The sequence below is a fragment of the Anopheles arabiensis genome, chromosome 3 (genome assembly GCF_016920715.1).
Source record: "Anopheles arabiensis isolate DONGOLA chromosome 3, AaraD3, whole genome shotgun sequence".
Lineage (NCBI taxonomy): Eukaryota > Metazoa > Arthropoda > Insecta > Diptera > Culicidae > Anopheles > Anopheles arabiensis.
This window is the reverse complement of record NC_053518.1, coordinates 8,076,092-8,097,934: the sequence shown is the minus strand read 5'-3', so window position 1 is coordinate 8,097,934 and position 21,843 is coordinate 8,076,092. Positions and strand designations below refer to the sequence as shown.

General features: G+C 49.0%; 3 protein-coding genes across 5 annotated transcripts; 1 reads left to right on the top strand and 2 right to left on the bottom strand.

Moving 5' to 3' along the window:
- Positions 1-208: 208 nt before the first annotated feature.
- On the top strand, positions 209-12,053 carry LOC120902209 (protein pelota). Its single transcript, XM_040310770.1, has 8 exons — positions 209-515; positions 611-707; positions 793-939; positions 1,019-1,426; positions 1,496-1,565; positions 1,640-1,832; positions 10,804-10,910; positions 10,988-12,053. The coding sequence occupies exons 1-8, from the start codon at positions 475-477 to the stop codon at positions 11,086-11,088; spliced, it is 1,164 nt and encodes a 387-aa protein (XP_040166704.1). The 5' UTR covers positions 209-474; the 3' UTR covers positions 11,089-12,053.
- LOC120902210 lies at positions 1,877-7,943 on the bottom strand. 2 transcript variants are annotated; one of them, XM_040310771.1, is made up of 3 exons: positions 7,670-7,943; positions 4,479-5,326; positions 1,877-2,139 (listed from the first exon to the last, which is right to left on the bottom strand). In XM_040310771.1, exons 2-3 carry the CDS (start codon positions 5,072-5,074, stop codon positions 2,019-2,021), a joined length of 717 nt encoding a protein of 238 aa, XP_040166705.1. In that variant the 5' UTR covers positions 5,075-5,326; positions 7,670-7,943; the 3' UTR covers positions 1,877-2,018. The 2 variants fall into 2 exon arrangements, with proteins under 2 accessions (XP_040166705.1, XP_040166706.1); XM_040310772.1 differs by having other exon boundaries at positions 4,479-5,323.
- Positions 12,054-12,233: 180 nt separating the features above from the next.
- LOC120902205 (maternal protein tudor) lies at positions 12,234-21,735 on the bottom strand. 2 transcript variants are annotated; one of them, XM_040310763.1, is made up of 8 exons: positions 21,561-21,735; positions 20,475-20,759; positions 18,385-20,402; positions 18,111-18,308; positions 16,467-17,131; positions 16,153-16,381; positions 15,320-16,082; positions 12,234-15,242 (listed from the first exon to the last, which is right to left on the bottom strand). In XM_040310763.1, the coding sequence occupies exons 3-8, from the start codon at positions 20,322-20,324 to the stop codon at positions 13,398-13,400; spliced, it is 5,640 nt and encodes a 1,879-aa protein (XP_040166697.1). In that variant the 5' UTR covers positions 20,325-20,402; positions 20,475-20,759; positions 21,561-21,735; the 3' UTR covers positions 12,234-13,397. The 2 variants fall into 2 exon arrangements, with proteins under 2 accessions (XP_040166697.1, XP_040166696.1); XM_040310762.1 differs by having other exon boundaries at positions 20,519-20,759.
- Between the last annotated feature and the right edge of the window lie 108 nt (positions 21,736-21,843).

The window sequence follows — 21,843 nt, the reverse complement described above, 5'->3', positions numbered from 1 at the left end:
CTTGAATTCCGTTTAATTTCCTCAATTTTAGGTCTTATTTTTCATAAAAAGAAATTCAGAATCATTTTCCCAAACAAACCAAATGTCTTGAAACGTACATTTTTTTTCAGAAAATTAAATAAAGTTCGCTCTCTACCAAACCAACCCCACACAAACAAGCTGTCAAGGGAAACTTCGCGCCATCTGTGGCCTATAATTTCGCCAGCCAGCCCGCCAGTGACATTTTAACCAAAACAGCAAATATTTTCGAACGTGGAAACACTTGCGGGCCCGGACGACGTGCGATTTCGATGCGATTAGGGAAACAAATTACCCGGCAAAAATGTACAGAACTTTGCCCAGGAAAACGTACCGCCCGCACCGTTTGTGACCGTTTCATGTGTCTAAGTGGTAATTAAAACCTGCCTCCTTTCCTTCCTGCTTTCGAACAAGTAAGCCGAGAGACAGCTCACAGTGCCCCTGGCATCTGCCACGATGAAGCTGATCCGCAAGAACGTCGACAAAACGGGCGATGGGTAGGTATCATGCCAAAGGAGCAAGAAGTGATGAGAGAAAATATGTGCCGGATGTTACATGTGTAGTTGTTTTCCGTTCGCCTTCGCCCTTACAGGAGTGTTGTCCTGGTGCCCGAAGATCCAGAGGATATGTGGCATGCGTACAATCTAATCGCAGAAGGCGACCAAGTCCGCAGCAGCACGATCCGGAAGGTATGTAGAAACGATCAAGTAAGCGTTGCTTACATGGAAGGCATACTCTAACCAAGGGAGTTCCTGCTCCTTTTCCCTCCAACAGGTACAAAATGAATCCTCCACGGGGTCATCCAGCAGCAGCCGCGTTCGCACGACACTCACAATTAGCGTCGAGACGATAGATTTCGACACGCAGGCTCAAGTGCTGCGCCTCAAAGGCCGCAACATTGAGGAGAATCAATTCGTAAAGGTAAAATGGCACTTCCTACAAGTCCAGCAAGCATTATTCTCAATCCGAACGACTCCTTTCCGCCTCCTTCCCACTCCAGATGGGCGCCTATCACACGATCGATCTGGAGGTGAACCGTGCCTTCACGCTCACCAAGCCGGAGTGGGACTCGATCGCGCTGGAACGCATCGAGATGGCGTGTGACGTCACGCAGAATGCCGATGTGGCGGCCGTCATCATGCAGGACGGGCTGGCACACGTCTGCCTGATCACGTCCAGCATGACGCTGGTGCGGAGCAAGATCGATGTGGCGATCCCGCGCAAACGCAAGGGCTACGTGCAGCAGCACGAGAAGGGCCTGAACAAGTTCTACGAGGCGGTGATGCAGGGAATCATGCGGCACGTTAACTTCGACGTGGTCAAGTGTGTGCTGATCGCGTCGCCCGGCTTCGTGAAGGATCAGTTCTACGAGTATATGTTCCAACAGGCTGTAAAGACTGACAACAAGGTGCGCATTGCGCGGGATTTAGTAATGTCGGATGTGGATTTTAAACACACAATTTTCTCACACTTCCAGGTGCTGATAGATAATAAAAGTAAATTTATGCTGGTTCATTCGTCCTCAGGATTCAAACATTCTCTCAAAGGTATGTATCGATTGTCCCCCAAAATGGCCCCACCGAGCGATAGTTTCATGAAGCAATTCCCTTTATTGTTTCAGAGGTCCTACAAGATCCGGCCGTAATCGCCAAAATGTCCGACACCAAGGCGGCCGGTGAGGTGAAAGCGCTGGAAACTTTCTACACCACGCTCCAGCTCGAACCGGCAAAGGCGTTTTACGGCAAAAAGCACGTCTGCAAGGCAGCTGACGCTCAGGCAATTGAAACGCTGCTAATTTCGGACAATCTTTTCAGGTCAGTGAACACACACCTTTTGGGGGGTTTTTTATGATCTTTCTTTTAGGTATTATTGTTTTTTTTTTCTTGGCAATATGGAACGGATTCATCCGGAGAAGATGTTCTAAATCTAGTCTTTTACAGATAATTCTAGGAAGTGTGGATGTGAGGGGGAATCATCCATTAAGTGTTGAGCCCGTTCTTTTAAATCTGCAACGGTGGCAGCACGATCTGATCCATCGGTTGATCGTACCCAAAGATGTTGCGATCGTAGCTGCGCTGGTAGCTTAATCGATTGTCCAACTGCTTGTGGTGATTGGAATATCTGAAAAAAAGAGAGAAAAAGGGAAATGTTTTTACATTAAACAAATATTGCTTCAATGCACTTCATTCCTTTGTACTTAAGGATGTAAAATCCTTCACCACCAGTTCCATCCATGGACCAATAGCCAATAAATCAACAACCCTTTTGTGTTAATACATTCAAGGCATCGGATTTATTGGCTGTTCGATTGCCTCCTCGTCAGAAAGGACACCGAAAGGGGAGGAGAAAGATTTAAATGAAGATAAATTTACATTGACCTTTTCGTTTGCTTCCACTCCCCCTCAGCGACGCATTCGCATATAAGGCACACTCGCACTGGGGTAATTGTTATTCAATATCTCCTCCTATCGTGGACCTTCTTCGCGGAGGCAATAATGTGCCCATCCAAAAATGGGCAGCTGCGCGAAATTAAACCGTGTGCCAACCAACGAAAAGAAAACGTTTCCACCTCCGTTCGCATTGCCAAAACCAAAAAACGAAACCCCTACTGTTGCTGCCAGCGAATTTCATTTAATGTATCGCATCCGCGTGAATGGAGCACAACAGCACACAGCTCGATCACAGCAGGAACAAATGCACCATTAACCAATCGAACCACTCTGATTGAACGACTCCCATGGCCCATGGTCGGTAATTTGATTATCGACGTGTAGGAGACATGTATTGGAGCGCTTTCCGTCACGCTAGGGTTTGTTGAGCATGAATTTGTTGTGCACTCCTCGCCCTGTGGCTGTTTCGAATTCGGTTTCAAGCATATCAATGGGGCCCCCGTGCAGCACACCCATAATTTATTGTTTCACGAAAGGCACGCCAAGCAGTGTGTCTTGTCTTGAGGCCACGGGCAATAAGCACATACCGTCATGCAGATGAGCGCAAACAAATCGAATGATCATTCGACCAATAAACGGCGCTTGAAGTGATCCACTTTGCCGGATCGCGCGCTAATTGACGAACACAAGTAGCGATACAGACACGGAGACGGTTTGAAGTATTCTCGCCAATCTTAAGCACAGCTCCCCCCCCTTGTTTCCGATAACTCACTGAAGTAGCGCTATAATATTAGCTCAATTACGCCACGGTGCTTATCGCCAAATCCCCAATTTGCAGCCACGAAGAAGCGCTGAAGAGACACGTATAATGGGCGGGGGGACAAACCATAGTGATAAGAAAAAGGGAAAGGTGTTTGGCTGAATTTTCCAACATTCCCTACTTTCTTATCAGCATTTAGCATTTCAAACTGGAATCCTATTTTTGCCAACTCGAGGGGTTGGGAGTACTTCCGCTATTGCTCAACTTACATCATTTACACACGGACGGTTCGATAAGACGACCGGCAGGCAGTGTGCAGTACACGCTCAGTGACATGCTCGAGTTACGCACTGGTATCGGGGTGCATTTGTGTTTTGTACAGTACATCAAGCAGTTAATGGCCCTGCCGTTCGTCCGATTTGCCGATGGTGTTGGTTGCTGTGTGATGTATCGTTTCAAGTGTTGATAATGCGATACTTGCACATGGAATTGTTTGCACTTGTAGATCTACAACACATTCTTCGTGGCACAGTATCATTAACATTCCAACTGTTTTCTTGGGAAACATAATACACAAAAATAGGAAGTGAAGCTTTGAATTCTTCGCATCATTTCAAACAAACAAACAAATAAACACGTCCCAACCCAGTTTAAGTTGCCACTGAAGCAAAACTAATCCCTGCCCCCCCCTAGCGCGTTGGCCAAAAACACAATCACAGTGGCGGAGGCCTAATTCCCTCCCTTCTTCCAAAGCATTATGCAAAAGCAAAAAAAGCTTTAGCACGAATTAAAAAGCTAACGCTGACCCAGCAAACATGCCAGGCCGGGGACAGCCCGCCCCCTCCCCCTCTCAAGCCATCTGTTTTCTATGACCCATTTGCATATACCAGTTGCCAATAGTGTTTTTGTTTTACTATTGTGCCAACGCGACTACACTAAGGCGCTTTTGGTGGCGTTCGTCGTACACATACACTCACTCTAAACTGGTTCATCCCCGCCACGTGTTGCTTGGTGCGCATTTTACAATCGTTGGACTGCGCTGCTCTGATCTACTTAGAATCGAAACCTCTTTTTCGCATATAATTTTGGTGCGTTTTCTAAACACAATCTTACGTCGTTCATGCCTCAAACTCAAACCCCTCAATCAACTCCCGCAAATGTGTAAAAAACAATCAATCAAAACCGTATCTCTCACCGTGTCACCCGCTCCCTTATCTAATAAAAAGGTATGTAAAAATGGTGTGGGAGTATGGAGTAGCACAAAGTAAAAGGTGTCTTTTGCCGTGACACTTGCAGCACACGCCACCCACCTGCACTGTTGCTGTAGAACGAGCGAACCTGGCCTGCTGCGGCCAGTAGCGTCTGATTGAGGTCTCGTACCGCCGCCGGATGATCGTGCGGCAAGCAATCGCGTGGCAGCAGCTGCTGGCGGTGACGGCCCACAGATTCCACTGCTGGCCGGTTTTTGATAGGCGGCCGTTGAAGACCACCCGCCCGCGGTCGATACCATCGCTTGACGCCGACCACCAGTGTCAGGCGGCGAACCGAACCGACCTGATCCCGAAATCTGTGGGGGTGATTTACTGCAGCGACCTCTCGCCGGTGTGCTCGTTATATCATGTTCGGTTTTATTGCTCACTCTCCTGCTGCTGTTGCTGCTGACAGATCCGTGACGATCGTTATTGCTGGTGGGATATCCCGCGTTCCGTATTGTGAGGTTGTATAAGCATTTGTTTAACTTGCTGTTGCTTGTGCCGTTGGCTGAATCACATGTACCCGGGCTCGTTCGATCGAGGCCCATGGTCAAAACGGGACGTCCGGTTGGGCCGATGTAGTAGTCCGGCTTGCGTTCCGGCACGGGTAGCTGACTTACTGCTGCTCCTCTACCCTGTGTACTAGGTGGCATTCTTTCTGTGGACCGTTTGTGGAGTGCAAGAATGGAATTCTTGCGGAACTTGCAATGATTTTTCCAGCTTCTCGCTCTCCCTCTATCTTTCTTTATTTGTTACTCTCCAGCTCGCTGGTTCCAAGGTCAACGACTCCACCACTCTGCTGTACACCGTTGTACGTACGATCGCGATCTGAGTGATCTTTTTTTCCCCCCGGTGTTTCGGTGTTTTATTGTTAGGAGAAAAGGCTGTAGCTTCGGCTCCGACTGCTTTGGAAATTGAAGAGAAGAATGGAAGCAAAGGAAAAGGTAATTTAGCTTTGTTAAGCAAAAAGAGTTCGCTGGGAAGACGTAGGAGAAGAATGAAGTAAAGCGATTTAATATTTATAACATTGTGTGCTTTTTCGGCGACGGGGGGGTTTGGACTACAGAATAAGACTTTATGATGCATATTTTGAATGCAAGTTAACTGTAATTCTTTATAACCACCAATCAAAACAAAGAATGAGCACCTTGTTGTGTGATCTTCACACGCGATCTTTGAAATATCACGATCGACGAAGGCAACGAATGGACAGGAGAGTAATCTTGAAGTTACTGATGCAAAACAGACTCTCCCACCGCCCTCCCTGCACACGGATTTGTTGGTACAGACACGCTATCTTCGCCATCTCTAATTACTGTGTCTTTCCTTGTCTAATTATATGTCTCTCCCTTTGGAGGTGTGCTATACTTGCAAGCAGCGGCAGTTTGATGCAGTATGGGGCCATATGGTAGATGTTACGTTTTATCTAATGTAGTCAATTCTACAGGGTTCAAGATAAGGGGTTTTGTTGAGTTGTAGAACTCCTTCACTTTTAAACGATATTGGTTTCATGTCCTGGAAGTTTCCTATTTCACAAGACTCCCAAATGTATTGTGATCTAACGTCATCTCTGCTTTTCGATGCATTTGTCACCTGAAAGCTCCCCCCAAGTTGACTCAGCACATTTTACCTCATACAGATCCGTCGTCAGACACGGACTTTAAATGTTGAGCCACGCAACACAACACAACGTGCACGTTTGTGGAATTCCATCAGACCTTGACGGGTTCTCTCGGGACTGGACGACGCACAACGGACACACAAAAAGGACGCGATAAGAATTTTAATCTATCATCTGGCGACGGATTGTTCTCTTGTTGGGCGGTTCTCCGCCCAAATACTCCCTAGTCACAAACAAATCTTTGCCGGGGTGGTGTGTTACGTATACGGCGCGCTGCCCTGAGTAGGCAGCTGCCAAGAAATAAAAACCGGAATTTTGCGTGGTGATCGCGAATATGAGTGAGTTTCTCTAATGGATCTGTAAGAACTGGGAATGTTACTGGGGCGGATACAGAGCGCTGCTCTCTGTCAGCTGTATCTGCCAGTGTCCACGCATGTCCAAGATTGGGTACGGGGGGGAGATCATTGTGTGTACAACAAAACCCACCCACCACCGCCCCTGTTGGGTTCTAGAAACACCGAGCCGCACTGTGGAGGAAGGATCGCATTTCACTAAGAGAGATCACCCGGTTTTGGAAACACAATCTCGCGCCACAAGATACGGGGCCCGCGCAAAAGGTCGCGCATTCTATCACGGAAGGTTGGACTTGTTGCTATGGGATAACGCGCCTCGCGTATATGGTCTCGTACCGATCAGAGGAGCTTTGCAGTTAATTACACTCTGTTTCCCCGGTGAGAGGTGGCCTCCTACGACTAATTACAAGCTGTAATGTGATAAATCTCCTGCCGCACTTAGCTCCATTAGACTGTCGTTCTAACGATATAGCGCAAAGGAGAGGGGTGATTGCATTTCCTTTCCTTTTTTTCTTGTTTCACTGCATTCGCAAATCAATCACACCCGATCTGTCACGAACATTGCACTTTGCACGATTTTTCACCGTGAAGGAAACCCCCACTCAGACAGACCAGACGTATGAGAGGGATGGGGGCGGCTGTCATTATGCCGCGATGATTTTCCCCGAGGGGCGCGCGCAGAGAAAGCGAGCGTGACAGATCGGTTTATGAGTGGTTCGAATTTTCCGCTGTGTTGTGGTGCGCAGTTTACATCAATTAAATCAGCGTGGTTGCGCCACCTTCGTCCCCCCACCGGGGGGTTCCCCAAACTCGCCGGGGTGCAATTGAAAACCATGTGCGGCGCATCATTAGACGCAAACGGTCTCGATGGGTGAGGCAAATGATTGAAAGAGGAGAGAGAGAGAGAAATTGTAGTCGTCTCGCGGTAGCATAAAAAGAAAGCATCAAATGAAGCGACAAACACAGACACACACACACACTAACATAAACACACGGGGGACTTTCTCCTCTGGCGCATCTGCACAAACAGTCCACTGTTGTTCGGGGCCGCCGGGGCCGTCACACACGTGCCGCTGATCAGCGTAACACACAAAGTCGGCGACTAAATTACAAACACGACCGACATACACACACACTGTTGCTTCCTGATGTGTGTAGATTGCTTCGTCTTTCTATTGCTTTTTCTTTGCCCTTTTCAACGCGCATTTAAATCGGTAAAACGTGACTTTCGCGCGACACCCTCAGAAACGAGAAGGGAATTTGGTTGTGTTTACCTTAATTTACAACTTTTACTTTTCTTCCGTTTGGGCTGGCACACACAACTGGGGATTTCAGTGTTATAACCTTTGCCGGATTTTGCTTTCCCTTTGCTGAGGACACCTTTTTTTCAAATAAATCTTTACGAAATAGGACACATCTTCACGAATTCTTCACCGAACTTATTCTGCTTCATTTTGCTACGGCTACGATTACGAACGGCGGAAGGTTCTTTTTGCTCCGCTTCACGCAATCTTCGAGCGCTTCGAACCGGTTGCTGCGATCGCGCGTCCCTTACTACATTGTGTTGACGATGTGTGCCGCGTAGAAGTACGCGCGAACGCAACCGACTTGCGCCGCCGCCGTGTAGATAGGGATGTGCGGCAAGCGCGTGTGATTCAGTAAAATGTTGACTCTCTCGCTGGAGAGCGTTTAACGGAGCAAAAGATAGGCAGCTAGATGCTGTCGAATATTTGAAACATTTGTATGTAATTTTAAATCTTTTTTTTTATTTTTATCCTACATTGGATAACTTATGTTAGATGGTCTCCAAAAATAATTAATTATGATCAATTGATTTTTTTTTATATAAATTAGAAATCAACAGATTCTTCTAAATGGATATCGATTCTGTGAATTGCCCTTAAAAAGTAAACATTAAAAATTAAAAATTCAAACATTTTACTTTGAATCTATTTCAAATCACCGTGCCCATCTCTCAGTTTGGTTGCTGTAGAAACCGACGCTATCTACCCGGTGGCGAGAGAGGTTTTTGCGAGCGAACCGGTTCGCTCTTGGAATTTCCTAGCTCATCTAACAATCTCCCGCTCTCCAATTTCCAAGCGAGACCGGTTTTCAGACTCGCCGTGGCGGTAAACCGGTCGTCCGGCAGTCCTCCGGATTCCCATTGATCTACATAAACCTCGTCTTGTTCTGGATCTTCCGATATGTTGCAACAGTAGTACAAAGCAAGGGCCTCAAGGGCTCTAACTGAGCTGATTTTGAACAGATTTGTGGTGAGAGTTTGCTACCAGCATATTCTTCCTCCATGGAACAATTAGACCTAGACGATGCAAGTAAAACCTATAAAAAAATCACTCCACAGACCATTGATGACATAACAGCATAAGTCCAGAAGGGGGATCATCGCCTGTCGAATCATTCAGTATTGAATCTGCATTAATTTTAAAAACGTTTGTTCTGGTTTTGATTTTGAATAATTCTTCCAACCCAAAATGTGATCACCAAAATGAGGACAGTGTCTTTTTTACGGTTTGGAGTTACCGCGTTACCGGTACCTGATGATAATGTGCCTAGCAAACATACCACGCGCGCTCTCAATCACTATCCCATTTTTAACGGTTCCATCCCGCAAAACCGGTCTGCAAAAAATACATCGCACCCCGTTAGCATGCTGCGGCTTGCTTGGTTTAAGTATCGTTGCTACTAGCAACTGGAAGGCAGGTATGTTGCAACGAGAGCACATCACCCTGTCCCGAGCTGTTCTTCCTCAGTGGTGACTTTTTGCTGGAATCACACGATTCCAAGGTGACAAGCGCGCCTCGCAGACACTCGCACAGATATTACTCCCTTTCCCCCCGGCTGATTTTTGCACAGATTTGTGCCTAAAAGATTGGGAAATATTGGCGGGGTGAAGCTATAATTACTTACACCAACAACACCCTGCACCGGTCCATGCGCGCCTCTACGCCTTAATCCCGGCCTTTCACGCGACGACTTTAATGCTCCTTCTCCACCAATATGGTACCGGCCAAATTGCCGCTGACCATATTTATTGGTGCCGTTGCACTTTGGCCCACCGAGCGGCGGCACTGATTCAAGCAGTGCAGCTAATAATTACCGTAGTTTGTGTGGGGTGGTTTAACTTGTGAAGACGAACAGACAGAATCCACAAGCTGCGCAAGTCCGTCGGTCCAGTTGGTTCAGCTTAACGGCGGCGGAACATGTGCACACCATGACCCACAATACATACATCCGCAGCAACTAGAATGCATCCCCGAGGAATGTGCACATGATGATGCCCCCTTTAGACACACACACACACGCACATATACACACCTTCTCTTAAGATCGATTGCTGTAAACAAAATAGATCTTTTCACTTTCCGTAAGATTTACGCTAACAATGTTTCTCGAGCTGCGAGCTGCGAGCTGTTTTGCGATGTTGTTTACATTCCGTCCGCTACGTCTACGTCCGGAGAGATGGGATGGGATTTTGGGAAGCCGTTGGCATGAAAACACAAGAACGGAAAGCCGCGTAGTTGGCTGGCTATTTCTTCAACCACAGCAACACGACGTTTGCCAGTCGTCTCGTTGGACCCATGCAAATGCTGAACGGCAGGGTGGCAATAAATGGAAAATCTGGCACGAGAAACACGTTGAACCGATGCGCTACCGAAACTCCGAAACTCGTACGGCGTAGAGGAAGGGTCTTTATAAATAGATCCCTGTCTTCGCGGTCTCTATTTTTCCCCAAAAAACCACAAAACATCGCCGCCGCGCACTCATAAATCGTTATCGTTGCGATGGTCACGTTTTCCGTGTTTACTAGATGGCAAAGGACCCGTCGTCGTAGGGCAACGGGAGAAGGGAGAAGTATTACCAGTTTGCGTCGGTTGCTGCGATGTGCCGGGAATGCGAGAATCAGGTGATGCTTTTAAATGATCTCTCTGAGCTGAAATTTACGACCAGGAAAGAGGTTTCCAAAAATATCTTCCAATACAATCGAAAGCATACCTACCTCCTACTAAACAGTTCTAAGTTTGAAATGGGTTGAAGAGTATCGCTTCACTAAAGGTACACCTGTTACCTGTAACACCCAACAAGTAAGACTTTGGAAAAGGCAACGCGTAGACGCGATCAACAACACAACAGAGTTTGGGCGTAACCTTTAGTAGGTGAATCATACGGCGAAATGGCAGCAAAATGTCGTAAAAACGGCGTCGCTTTCCCTATTTTTAGAAGATCTTATTGTCTTGGTGTTTTTTCCGTGATTTGTAACGACCTAATGGCGTCTAAAACCTAACATTGCCGTGCCGTCTGGGAAGTTCTCACCGGGTGTCGTTTTCGTCACGGGTTTTCGTGGACTTTGGGATCTGATGTTTTCTTCTTCTCCCTGTATTCTACACAGATGCCAAGATTTGGCCACACGCAAAGAGTACGTCCAGCTGGTAGAATCGGTTCGGGATTCCGGTGGTGAGGTCAAAATATTCTCCAGTATGCATGTCTCCGGCGAGCGTAAGTACTTCCCCCCTTTGCAATCATTTGGGAGAGAGCTCCTTAATAATATCTCTTCATTCTACCGTCGTTACCAGAACTCGCCCAGCTCACCGGTGTGGCGGCAATCCTGCGCTTCCCAATGCCAGAACTCGAGGACAGCGATAACGAAGGAAGCGATGGGTCCGAGTCGGATTGAACACAGACAGAGACCCACGCTGCAGCGTTTGTGTCCCTCTCCTTACGACCGCTAACTAAGTGTATTTGTCTAGTTTGTGTGCTTTTACTGCTTAAGAGTTAACGTATTCGCGTGGGTTTTGATTTATACCGTAATGGGGGGGGAGGTCGGTCATAAGAATCATAAAACTTGAATTGTGTCGTATGTTTCCTTTCTGTGACAATCAGCTCCGCTTAGTTGCAGACATTATTATCCGTTTTTTTTTAATTCACATGATAATAATATCCATATTTTAATTATTTTCAACATCTTTTTTTTTGCTGACCACATACATTCAGGGACATTTAGGGACACAAGCAATATTAGCTAGGTATTATCCATTTTGCTCACGGTGTTTGTTGTTTTCCTTGCGGTTGCTGACGATTTGTTATTTTTATCTTAACTTCTTTTTCCCTAATTACTCCCGATACACCCAACTTTTAGGGCTGCGATGAATCACAGAATGTGGATATATTCAGCGAAAGCATGATAGCCTAATTGAAACTCATTATTTCAATTACTGAGAAGACCCATAGTACATAGAGAAAAGTAAAAAAGGAATAGGACGGACGCGTTGTTAAAGTATGAAGCAAAACACACACAAAACTTACAAACCAGACCACTCAGGATAATATCTACAGAATACTGCAATAATGATTATAACGCTAATTGTAAATAAATGGATTGACCCTTCCGAGCTAAATTGTAATCATCCGACACGAACAAGCTATTAGTTAAACACATTGGATGTGTATTAAGCGTAGAGCAAACGACACACAAACGACTTTGTTAACACGAAACTCGTAAGAAAAAGCCACTGGAAAGGAGGTTCTTCTACCATAGTTGCACGAATGCAATTTCAGATTTGATGTCAGAATATGTCGATTTAATTGCGATGCGGAAACAACGATGTTAGCAATATACTCATCTAATTTCACCTTACTTAACACTTTAGCTCTTTCCTTTCTTTTTGAGAAATTAAAACTCGTTTTTTGTTTGTTTTTGCTACACATTCGCGTACGATAGCGCTTTATTTAAGTTCTTCAGGATGTGTTTAGTAACAACAACAACAGTGCTGAGTAATAGTTATAAATAGTAACAAACTGGGATTGATAAACCCTTTTTAGTTTTGTTTCCTTCATTTTGTTGGTGCGTTTAACGCGGTTTAATTCTCGCGACGGTTGGTCGTTGTACCAAACATATTTGTTTGATTGTTGTGCCTCACTCACACTATTCTCATGTCGCATAACGAAAGGGATTTTGTACAATGTTATTATAGCTGCAAGCCAGATAATGGAGAGCCCTTTGCATTTTCAGCTTCTGTTTTTGGATTCATTTTTGCGAGGACTGCACTCACTGGAGAATTTCCTTCATACGGAACAACAATCACAATGTAACGTAAGGCACTTACTGTAAGGCTTCAGTGTTTTAGATTGTTTTCTACAACACGGGGCTCCCTTCTAACTTCTTCGCCCACTGATAGAGGTAGCGCTCTGGATGGAAGTTTTTTATTTAATGGAAGGCACATTTTTCAAATCATTCGTTTAATGATTTAAGGCGTTATATTCGTGAAAAACAATAATTTGCATACGTTAGCATAAAATGGGTCTACTAATTGTTCTTTGATGAGAGATTGAGAGTTCATTTGGTTGTAATTCCAGTTCAATGCGGCTCTCACTCGGTCCCTTCTTTGCTAATATTTTCGTTTCTTTTTGCTTAGTTTCTTCCCCTACACATCTCCCGGAATCACGACCATTGTAAGTGTGTTCGACTAGCTGGATAAAATCAGTGCAGAGTTTAGTGAAGATATGATGAAGTAACGTAAACGTGACAATACCACGCATAAATAAATCGTGCAATGAAATTCCGAAGATGATGATGATGATGATGCGGCGCGTATTTATGTTAGTTTAAATTCGTTTGAGCCTGTTACACGCTTCACTAAAACAACAGCAACAACAAAATCATAAATGAATGAATGAATGAATGAGTATAAATCATCAAACTTACAATTTAAACCTCTATGAGTGCATATTTTAATTCAATAACAAAAACAAAGAAATTTAATGTTTCTTAACTCTATACCTCCTCTCTTTATCGCGTTTTTCGATTCATCGTTACACCGCACGAAGGGGGAAGGATACTCCCCACACCGCATCGCATTCCTTTGTGCACTCGAAGCGTATTGCACTTCTGGCGGGAAGCGAAATCGTCGATCGTCCCCCTCGGTGCCGGTGTAACGGTCGTTTTTTTTGCATCACAAAGAGCACAAACCAACACGCACACACCGATCAGTTGTTCTCGAGAAACTCCAGATCGCTGTTCGCTCTGAAGAAAGCTTGCTTCGGTTTGGCCCGCTTAAGTGTATCGCTCGAACCAACGCCACCACCACCAGCAGCGGAAGTACCGGAAGCGCTGTTGATCAAATCATCACCCACCACGATTTCGTCGACGGCATCCTCTCGCAGCAAATCCTCCACATTGACCCCGCCGGGCGTGAACAGCCGTATGATGAGCGGATCACAATCATTCCGTACGATTTCGAACGTAAACACAGCCTTCCCCGAGTCGGCCAGCTCGGTCAGCCGGCTGCGCAGCCGGCTCCAACGCACCGAACCGAGCGTTATCTCATCGGTCGGCAGATAGTGCTCCAGGCAGCACTTCTTCGCCAGCCGGGACATTTCCTCGATGCTCGGGGGCATCTTGCGCAGATCGGTTGCCGCCGCCCGGTACCCATAGTCCACCAGCAGCACATGATGGTAGGTCGCCTGACCGCCCTGAACCTCCGCCAGCACGAGCGCCCGACAGTACTTCCCATTGTGCACGAGCTGCGCCAAGCAGAACAGCCCATTCCGGATGTCACCCTCCGCGATCGGCTCGCAGTGCTTCGCCTTGGCGGCCAGCAGCTCCTCCATGTTGCGGAGCGCATCGAAGCTGTTGTTGAACTGGATGAAAAATTCGGCCGGCGAGTTCACGTGGCTAACGTGCACCTTATCGTCCTCCAGCTGGTAGCTATCGTCCAGCCGATTATCGTCCCCGAGGAAAAAGCTAGCGCTCATCGCATCCGTCGCCGATCCGGTGCCCTTCTCGCACAGCGCCACCAGCTGGTCCACAATGTTGCGGCCCTCGTGGAACAGCTCCACGGTAGCGAACGACGTGCCCGGGCTGTGCAGCTGCACCGTAAATACCGTCTGTCCCATCGCCGTCAGCTCGGCAAACTTTTCCTGTGCCGCCTCCGACCAGCTCTTCACGTTCTCCGGCAGCCGCAGCGCACACTTGGCGCACAGTCGCGTCAGCTCGGCAATGCTCGGCTCGAGCTGCTTCAGCTTCTGCACCGTGGCCCGGTTTCCATAGTCAATGAACTGCACCTCGTATTCGCCCGGCTTCGGTATGGCCAGCACCTGCACCCGGTACCACAGCGTATCGTCGGCGAACTCGGCCAAGCAGATCATGTTCACCTTCGGCTCCTCCACGTCCGCAAACTTGCTCACGTCCGCCAGATAGTTGCCCATCACGTCGAGCGGATTGACGTCCCGCTCGAGCTGCAGGTAGAACTCGTCGATCGATTCCGTGTGGCTGGTGAAGCAGCGCTGCCCGGACGGGACGTACAGCAGCCGGGTGGCCAGCTTTTTCTCCACCAGCATCTCGGCAATGTCCTTCTCGCCGCTGCGCACGCTGATGTAGTGTACGCCCTGCGCTTCGGCCAAAAAGTGTACCTCGACCTCGTCGAGCGCACGCAGTATCGTGGTGGCCACCTCCTTCCAGGCGGCCGTCTTTTTGCGTCCCCCCTTGGAGGCGGACGCGGCAGCGCCGCTACCCTCTACCTCGGCCGAGGCGGGTTGGATCAGCATCGCGCACTGTTTGGCGTAAATTTTCCACTTCATCAGATCGTCGTTGATGTCGCGCAGCGTGCTCTTCTTGTTGCTCGTCACGATGTCCGTGTGGCCAAAGTCGACAAACTGGATGATCAGATCGTCGTGGCTGTCGATGATGAGCGCCCGGTACCAGAGGTCGTCGGCCGAATACTGGGCGATGCAGTACCGATCGGCGGAAAAGTCGCGCAGCGGCGGCAGGGATGAGGCAATGATTTGAAGCGTTTCCTGCAGCTGATGCAAATCTCGAAGATCACTCTCGAGCTGGCGAGGGAATTTTGATGGAGAAGTGAGAACATATATTTGAATAAAAAGCATCAAACTCAAACGATCCGGCTTACCTGTATGAACAGCTGACTCGGATTATCGACATGACAAATCTTGGCCCGTATCTTCTGATGCTTCGCCTCGTGATCCTCGATCGACGGTCGTGCAGGGCCGCCCGGGGTCGGTGTGGACGATTGGCGCTGATTCAGTATCGTTTCGTAATCCAAATCCGCCACCAGCTGACGATCCTTCAGCACGCTCACGATGCTGTAATCGTTCGAGGTGATGTCCACGATCCAGATCCCGTTCCTAAACTCGACCACCTTCAGTGATAGCTCGTACGACCCCGTCAGCTCGCTGATCTCACTCTTGATGCGCTCCTCCTCCACACCGGCAATGGCCGCCATCGGCAGGTGCACCCGATGCGCGAACGCACCGTGCTCGAGGAACTTTGCATCCAGCGCCTTCAGCTCGCTATGCTTGATCTGCTCGCGGAAGCCATAGTCCACCAGCAGTACCTCGATCTTTTCGATGTCCTGCAGCGAGACGATCTTCGCCCGGTACCAGTTCCCGTCGTCCTGCGACCTGGCAGCGCACATTTCGTTCATCGCGAGGTTCGCACACGGGACGGTGCTCTGCTGCTTTTCGTAAAACTCGTACAGCTCGTCCGCCAGCTTGGTGATCGCCTCGTTCCAGCGGGCGTTCTGGACGTACAGACAGTTGGTGCTTTCCACGTGCGTCACGTACACGTTGAAGTTGCTCATCAGCACCGGCATCTCGGCGATCGTTGGCTCCGGCTGGCCCGTTAGCGTGGGTATTAGCAGGGACAGTATCAATCTGAAAAAAAAAACCGTGTCAAGAGATATTTTTATCTATTTTTTTCAGGACAATAACAATGAACACATACTTTTCATCGTTTGATACATCGACCACCTGTGCCAGGCAGTAGCGCTGGAGCCATTTTTCACGCAGCTCCGCCACCGTGTCGTCGGCCGAAAGGGTCGAATCGCAGCCGTCCGTTCGGCAGCAGAAGATCGCTTGATGGCCGAGCAGCTTCACACGCAAATCGTTCAAGCTTTTAACCTCTACTAGCAGCACCTTCAGTGTTTGCCCCTTCAGCCGGGTGAGATCGATATCTGCACAGTTGAAAAAAGACATTTTTAACAATCGTTCCCAAAATAACCGCTTGGATATACATCCGTTCGGTGTATCCCCACATACCAACGTAAACTTGGGCAATGAGATTATCCTCCAGCAGCTGCTCCTTGAGATCGCGCCCGAGCGAGTTCACCTTGCAGTGATACTTGCCACCCTCGACACGCTCCACAAAAACGGCCTCGAACTGCTTGTCGTTGCTAATGTACGAGTCGATGCGGCTCTGCAGCTCCTTCACCTCACAGCGCAACCGGACGTCGGGCAGGGCGCACGCAATCGCCATCGGGGCGAGCCGGGTGAAGCGTCGTTCCACCAGCCAGAGGTCGTTCGCCGACAGCGCAAGCTTGTTGCCGCCGTCCACCAGCTCCACCTTGTACTTTTGGGCCGACTCGTTGTACTTTAGCACGCGCCCACGGTAGAACGCATTGTGTTTGGGGTGGCGCACGACAACGATCGAGCCGGTGGATGGTTTTGCTGCCTTACCACCGCCGGTGCTTTGCTGCTGTTGCAGCTGCTGCTGGTGCAGCTGCTGGTTGCTTTTGTTGCGATAGTACTTCTGGAGTTGCTTCATCATTTCGTGGTACTTGTCCTCTTCCGAGCGCAGCCGGACGTAGAACTGTTCCGGCGAGTACCACCAGGAGAGCACCACGTCCTGCTTCGTGTCCAAAGGCACCGTCTGCTCCGGGAAGGTACTGCGGTACGGCAGGAACTCATCGGCGGGTTGAGCGTTGCTGGGAATGGGAAATAAATAAAGAGAAAATCAATTATTGCTATATTTTGCACAGCTGTACAACATTGAAAAGTGACTTCTACAAGGTGCTGCAAAATTTCACTGTCAATGTCATAAAAAAATCTGACTAAAACAAAAACCATGTCAGCGTCACGTACTCATTTGTGATAATCAGATATGATACTCAAAACGATTGGTGTGTCCAATGCATGCTTCATGACATTTTTGCCACCAACGCTTGGTCAGTCACTATGCCATGACTTTTTTTACTGTGATCAGTTCTGCAAAATGTCAATTACACAGCCATGACAAATTCCAACTGAAACAAAATAATGTCAGCGCCACGAGCTCTACTGTGATGATCAGAAGTGAGACTCAAGCAGTTGTTATGACCATCACATGCTTGGTGACATTTTGTGCAACAAACTCTTGGTCAGTCACTTGGTCCCGAAATGTTGTGTGACAATCAAAGCAGACCGAGCGAGATTGAATGCTCATTTTACCGCTTGGGACCACAGGCCAAGTATATTTCAAGAATGTCGTGATTATCACCAACAGAAAATGTCATGAGCAAGTGAATGACCAACAGTTGGGTGCTAAACAAAATGTCATCAAGCATGTGATTGGACCATCAACTGTTTGAGTCTCATCACTGATCATCTCAGTTGTGTACGTGAGCTGAGTTGAGCTTCGTTTCAGTCATGAGTTGTTGGTAATTGAAACATTGACATTTGGCAGCACTATTTACAGCCAGAAAAAGTCAAGATTATGCATGTGAAGGCACTACATGACGCACTTTCATTGAGTATCAGCAATGAGCATTAAACAACCACGAATATGTTCATTGTTTTCGTTGATGAATATCTCATGAGGCTCATGACATTTTGCAGCACTGCTTCTACCATCACAAAAACACTTCAAAAAGACCATGAACACCGTTTTTTCCATCCCAATCAATCATCGACGTTCTGCAAACTCACCTTTCCGCGGAAACCACTGGAGCGTAAGCAGCATTTGCATGATCTTGTGCCGCATTACGCACATCCATCTTGTTTCGTTCGTTTCGCTTCGCTTCGTTACCACCAACACCACCACCGACCGACCCCTGGACATTGGCTGGAGGGCTGTTCGGTTCTGCACAACGATCATCATGCTCGTAGTAGTACGGCATTTGGGTTCTGCAGGAGAAAAAGAAAGACAAAGGTATGAGGAGCATTCGAAGCGTAATTCCAGGGCCCGTGGGGTTCGTCTTACCGTTCCTTATTGAACCTTGGAATGTCATTACGTGCGCCAGTTGGCGCAATTGTTGCCGCGCCAGTTGCCGCCACACGCTTTACGTCCTGCTTACTGTTGCTGGTCGATGAGTCACGGCTGCTGTGATTGCTATCACGTCCATATCCAGCGTTACCACCACCGCCGGAGCGAGCATTGCGCGGAGGACTGGCCAAATTACCGCCCGTTTGCAGATCGTACGCCGTGCTCTGATTGCCCGGCAGCGGTGGCCCACCGCTCCATTCGTCGTTGGTCAGATCGATACAGTCGCCCTGGCCGGAGGAAACTCCACTGGAGGAAAGCGGAGCCTTTCCCGAATCGCCACTCGTTCCCAGCTGATCACCCTTTGCAGTGCCAACTGCTCCTCCGGACAGTCGTTTGTTATTTTGCTGCTGTTGCTGTTGCTGTTGCTGCTGCTGCTGCTGCTGCTGCTTCTGCTGATTGTTGGCCGAATCCTTCACAAACTTCACTGGGTTGTTCAGCTTCAGCAGCTTCTTCGACACGTTCAGTACGGGCGATTCCGACTCGTCCAGCAGATTGACGATCGTTTTACCGTCCCGCACATCGCACACGATCAGCTTGAACGGTTTGCGCTCCTTGTCGACACCCTCGGAGAGCATTTCGAGCTGGGGCGTGGAAAGATCATCGCTGGTCGATCCTTCGAACCCTTCCAGGCAGCATTCGAACGCTTCCGGCCGTTGGTGAACGAAGATCGGCGACAGCCGCTTCAGCTGCACGCGCTGCGCCGTGATGATGTTGCCGTAATCGATCAGTCGCACCCGGATCTTCGGATCCGTTTCCACCACCTCCGCCCGGTAGTAATCGTTCGGATCGAGACTGACGGCGTACGCGTCGCCAACGCCCACCACCGCCGGGGTACCGCTCGACTGGCAGTGGACGATCAAATCGTCCATCATTTTATCAAACACAGCCACATTGTCCAGCCGGTGGACGTAGAACTGCGAGCACGATTCGATGTAGCGTATGACCACGTTATAGCTAGCGCCACGCTGAAGACTGGCCTGGGCCGGGTACCGGTACACCTGCTCGCGACAAAGCTTCTGCAGCCGGTTGAACAGGTTTTCCCCACTCTCGTACAGCTCACAGTACGACACGAAGGCGGCACCCTCGGGCGGCGTCACCTTAAGCGACAGCACCTTCCCGGCGACCAGCCGCGAGAAGATCCCGGCCACGTCCGCGTTCACATCCTCCAGCCGGCGCACGTTCGAGAGCGCGAACCGGGTGGAGAATATTTCGTAGCGCAGAAATTCGGGCGGAATTTCGAACAGGCTGCCCGGGTGCACCGTTTCCGAGTGGCCGTAGTCGACGAACGAAACGGTACAATTTCCATCCTGCCCCAGCGCCGTGATCAGTGCCCGGTACACCATGTGGTTTTGCGAAAAGCGGGCCAGACAGGCCATGCCGAGCTGCAGCTTGCGGTTGATCGCCCGCAGCGGCACCCGGGCCAGCGCGCTCATCATCTGCGTTAGCGCGGTGTGGCACGAGTGCAGCTGCACCATGAACTGTTTCGGGCCGTTCTGCACGTACGACACGGTCACCTGGTACAGTGAGCCCACGGTCAGCGTGCTGGCATTGAACGTTAAGCTGCCGGGCGAGGCTGGCGTAATCGAACGTCCCGCGCCGGTTCCGTGCGCTCCCGGTTGGGGTGTACGCAGCACATCGTGCTTGCGCGACTGGCTGCTCGACCGTTGGTGCGCTTGCACGGGGAGCGTGCCTCCCCCGCCGTTCTGCAGGTGCGCACCGGCACGGGGCTGATGTTCGTGGGGCGGCGGCGCAGTGTCCACGAGATGCGGAGGATAGCCAAAGTCGCCGAGCACATTGCGGCCATTGGGGTTCGGTGCAGTGCGCAGGGAACGAGCCGGTTGCAAGTTTTTGGCCGCCTGGTAACGATTAATATTCATATTCACACGCAGCACCTCCTTCGCTTGTCACAGTGTGCCCTTCTTCCTCGGGTAACTCGTGCGCGTGTGGTCTGGTCGCTGCAAAAAAGCAAAAGAAACCGAAGAAAGGCAAAGCGTTAAATCGGAAACGAACGACGTAACTGTACGTACGTGCCGCACAAAGCCCGCCGTACGCAATCCAAATCAGGACTTACACAGCGCCTACCGCGATCGAACTCGGCGGAAATCGTTTACTGTGCAAGACCAAGATGTGCGTCGTCGTCGTCGTTTGTTACACAGTTTCTTTTACTGTCGAAACATTTTCCACTCTCCAGGGCCGTGGGGAAGGAGATCGTTTCCCTCCTCTCTCTTTCTTTCTCCTTCTTTAACTCTTTCACTGCTTCACTGGGCGTTGGACTGGGTTGGTGTTGGCGGTAATGATGATGATGATGATTGCTAAAACGAAATCGAGCAAAGCAAACACACACAAACGGGGTGCGTAACTAGGGTGCAGCAGCAGCATTACGAATGGACGGAGAAACTCCGCAAGAAAAACGTTTGAGGATTGTTGTTTTTTTTTTGTGTGCTTCTCCTTTTTCCAACGCATCACTTCATTTCCACCATTCCGCTTGTGCATTTCGTTTGTAGGGTGGGGTAGGAAAACGGCCTACTGGGGATGCGCGCCACGTGGGGAACACCAAGACCCCCACGCAGCAGAAGGTGCAACCGAACGGAGAGATGTGTACCGTTAGTATCGTGTCTCGAACCGTTTCCTTTAAATGTTCGTTCAATGAAATGTGCAATCGATTAATCGCTATTCGGTATTTTTCCTAATCGGTATTTTTCCAATTCGATTACAGAGATCCTTCATTGAATTTCTCTTCCGTGGAAGCTAAATCGGACACGAATCCCACTGGTTAGATGCTCCTAGTCGGATTAGGATCGGGGAAGGGGTAATCCGATCGGTCACAACTCGGATCAATCGCGCTACCCGTAATCGGAGGTAATTAACCTAATCGATTACAGAATCACATAAACAGGGCGTGCACCTATGGGACCATTGTTCACAAGTCCAACAATGGAGCCATTTCTAGATTTTGGGGACAGGGCAGCGCTCCCTGGCAGTGGGAACCTGTAGGAAAGTTTTCCTCCTCACGCACACACACCGACTCGCTTTTTTCACTACCTCGTTTGTTGACTTTCTGTTGACTAATTTTCACTGCGAAACCACACACATTCCAGTGCACATTTACTTACCAGAACGTGGGACGACAGAAGCAAACGCCGTTTCCGTAATCTGATCCCGCCTGCTAATTGTGCTGTGTTCGTGGTTCCGGTGCCTCCTTTCCCTACCGAACGTATCGTCGAAATGCGCCGCTAGCTCTGATTGGAATGCAACAAATGATAGTGGAGAAATGAAGTAAGCCAATCTGCCAACCCCCTTGGGCCCGCCATCCCCCAGCCGTCCCACGCACGAAACGTCAAAACCCTTCACAACTACACTTTCAAAAAGCATCGCCAGTGTAGGAAAATCGCACCG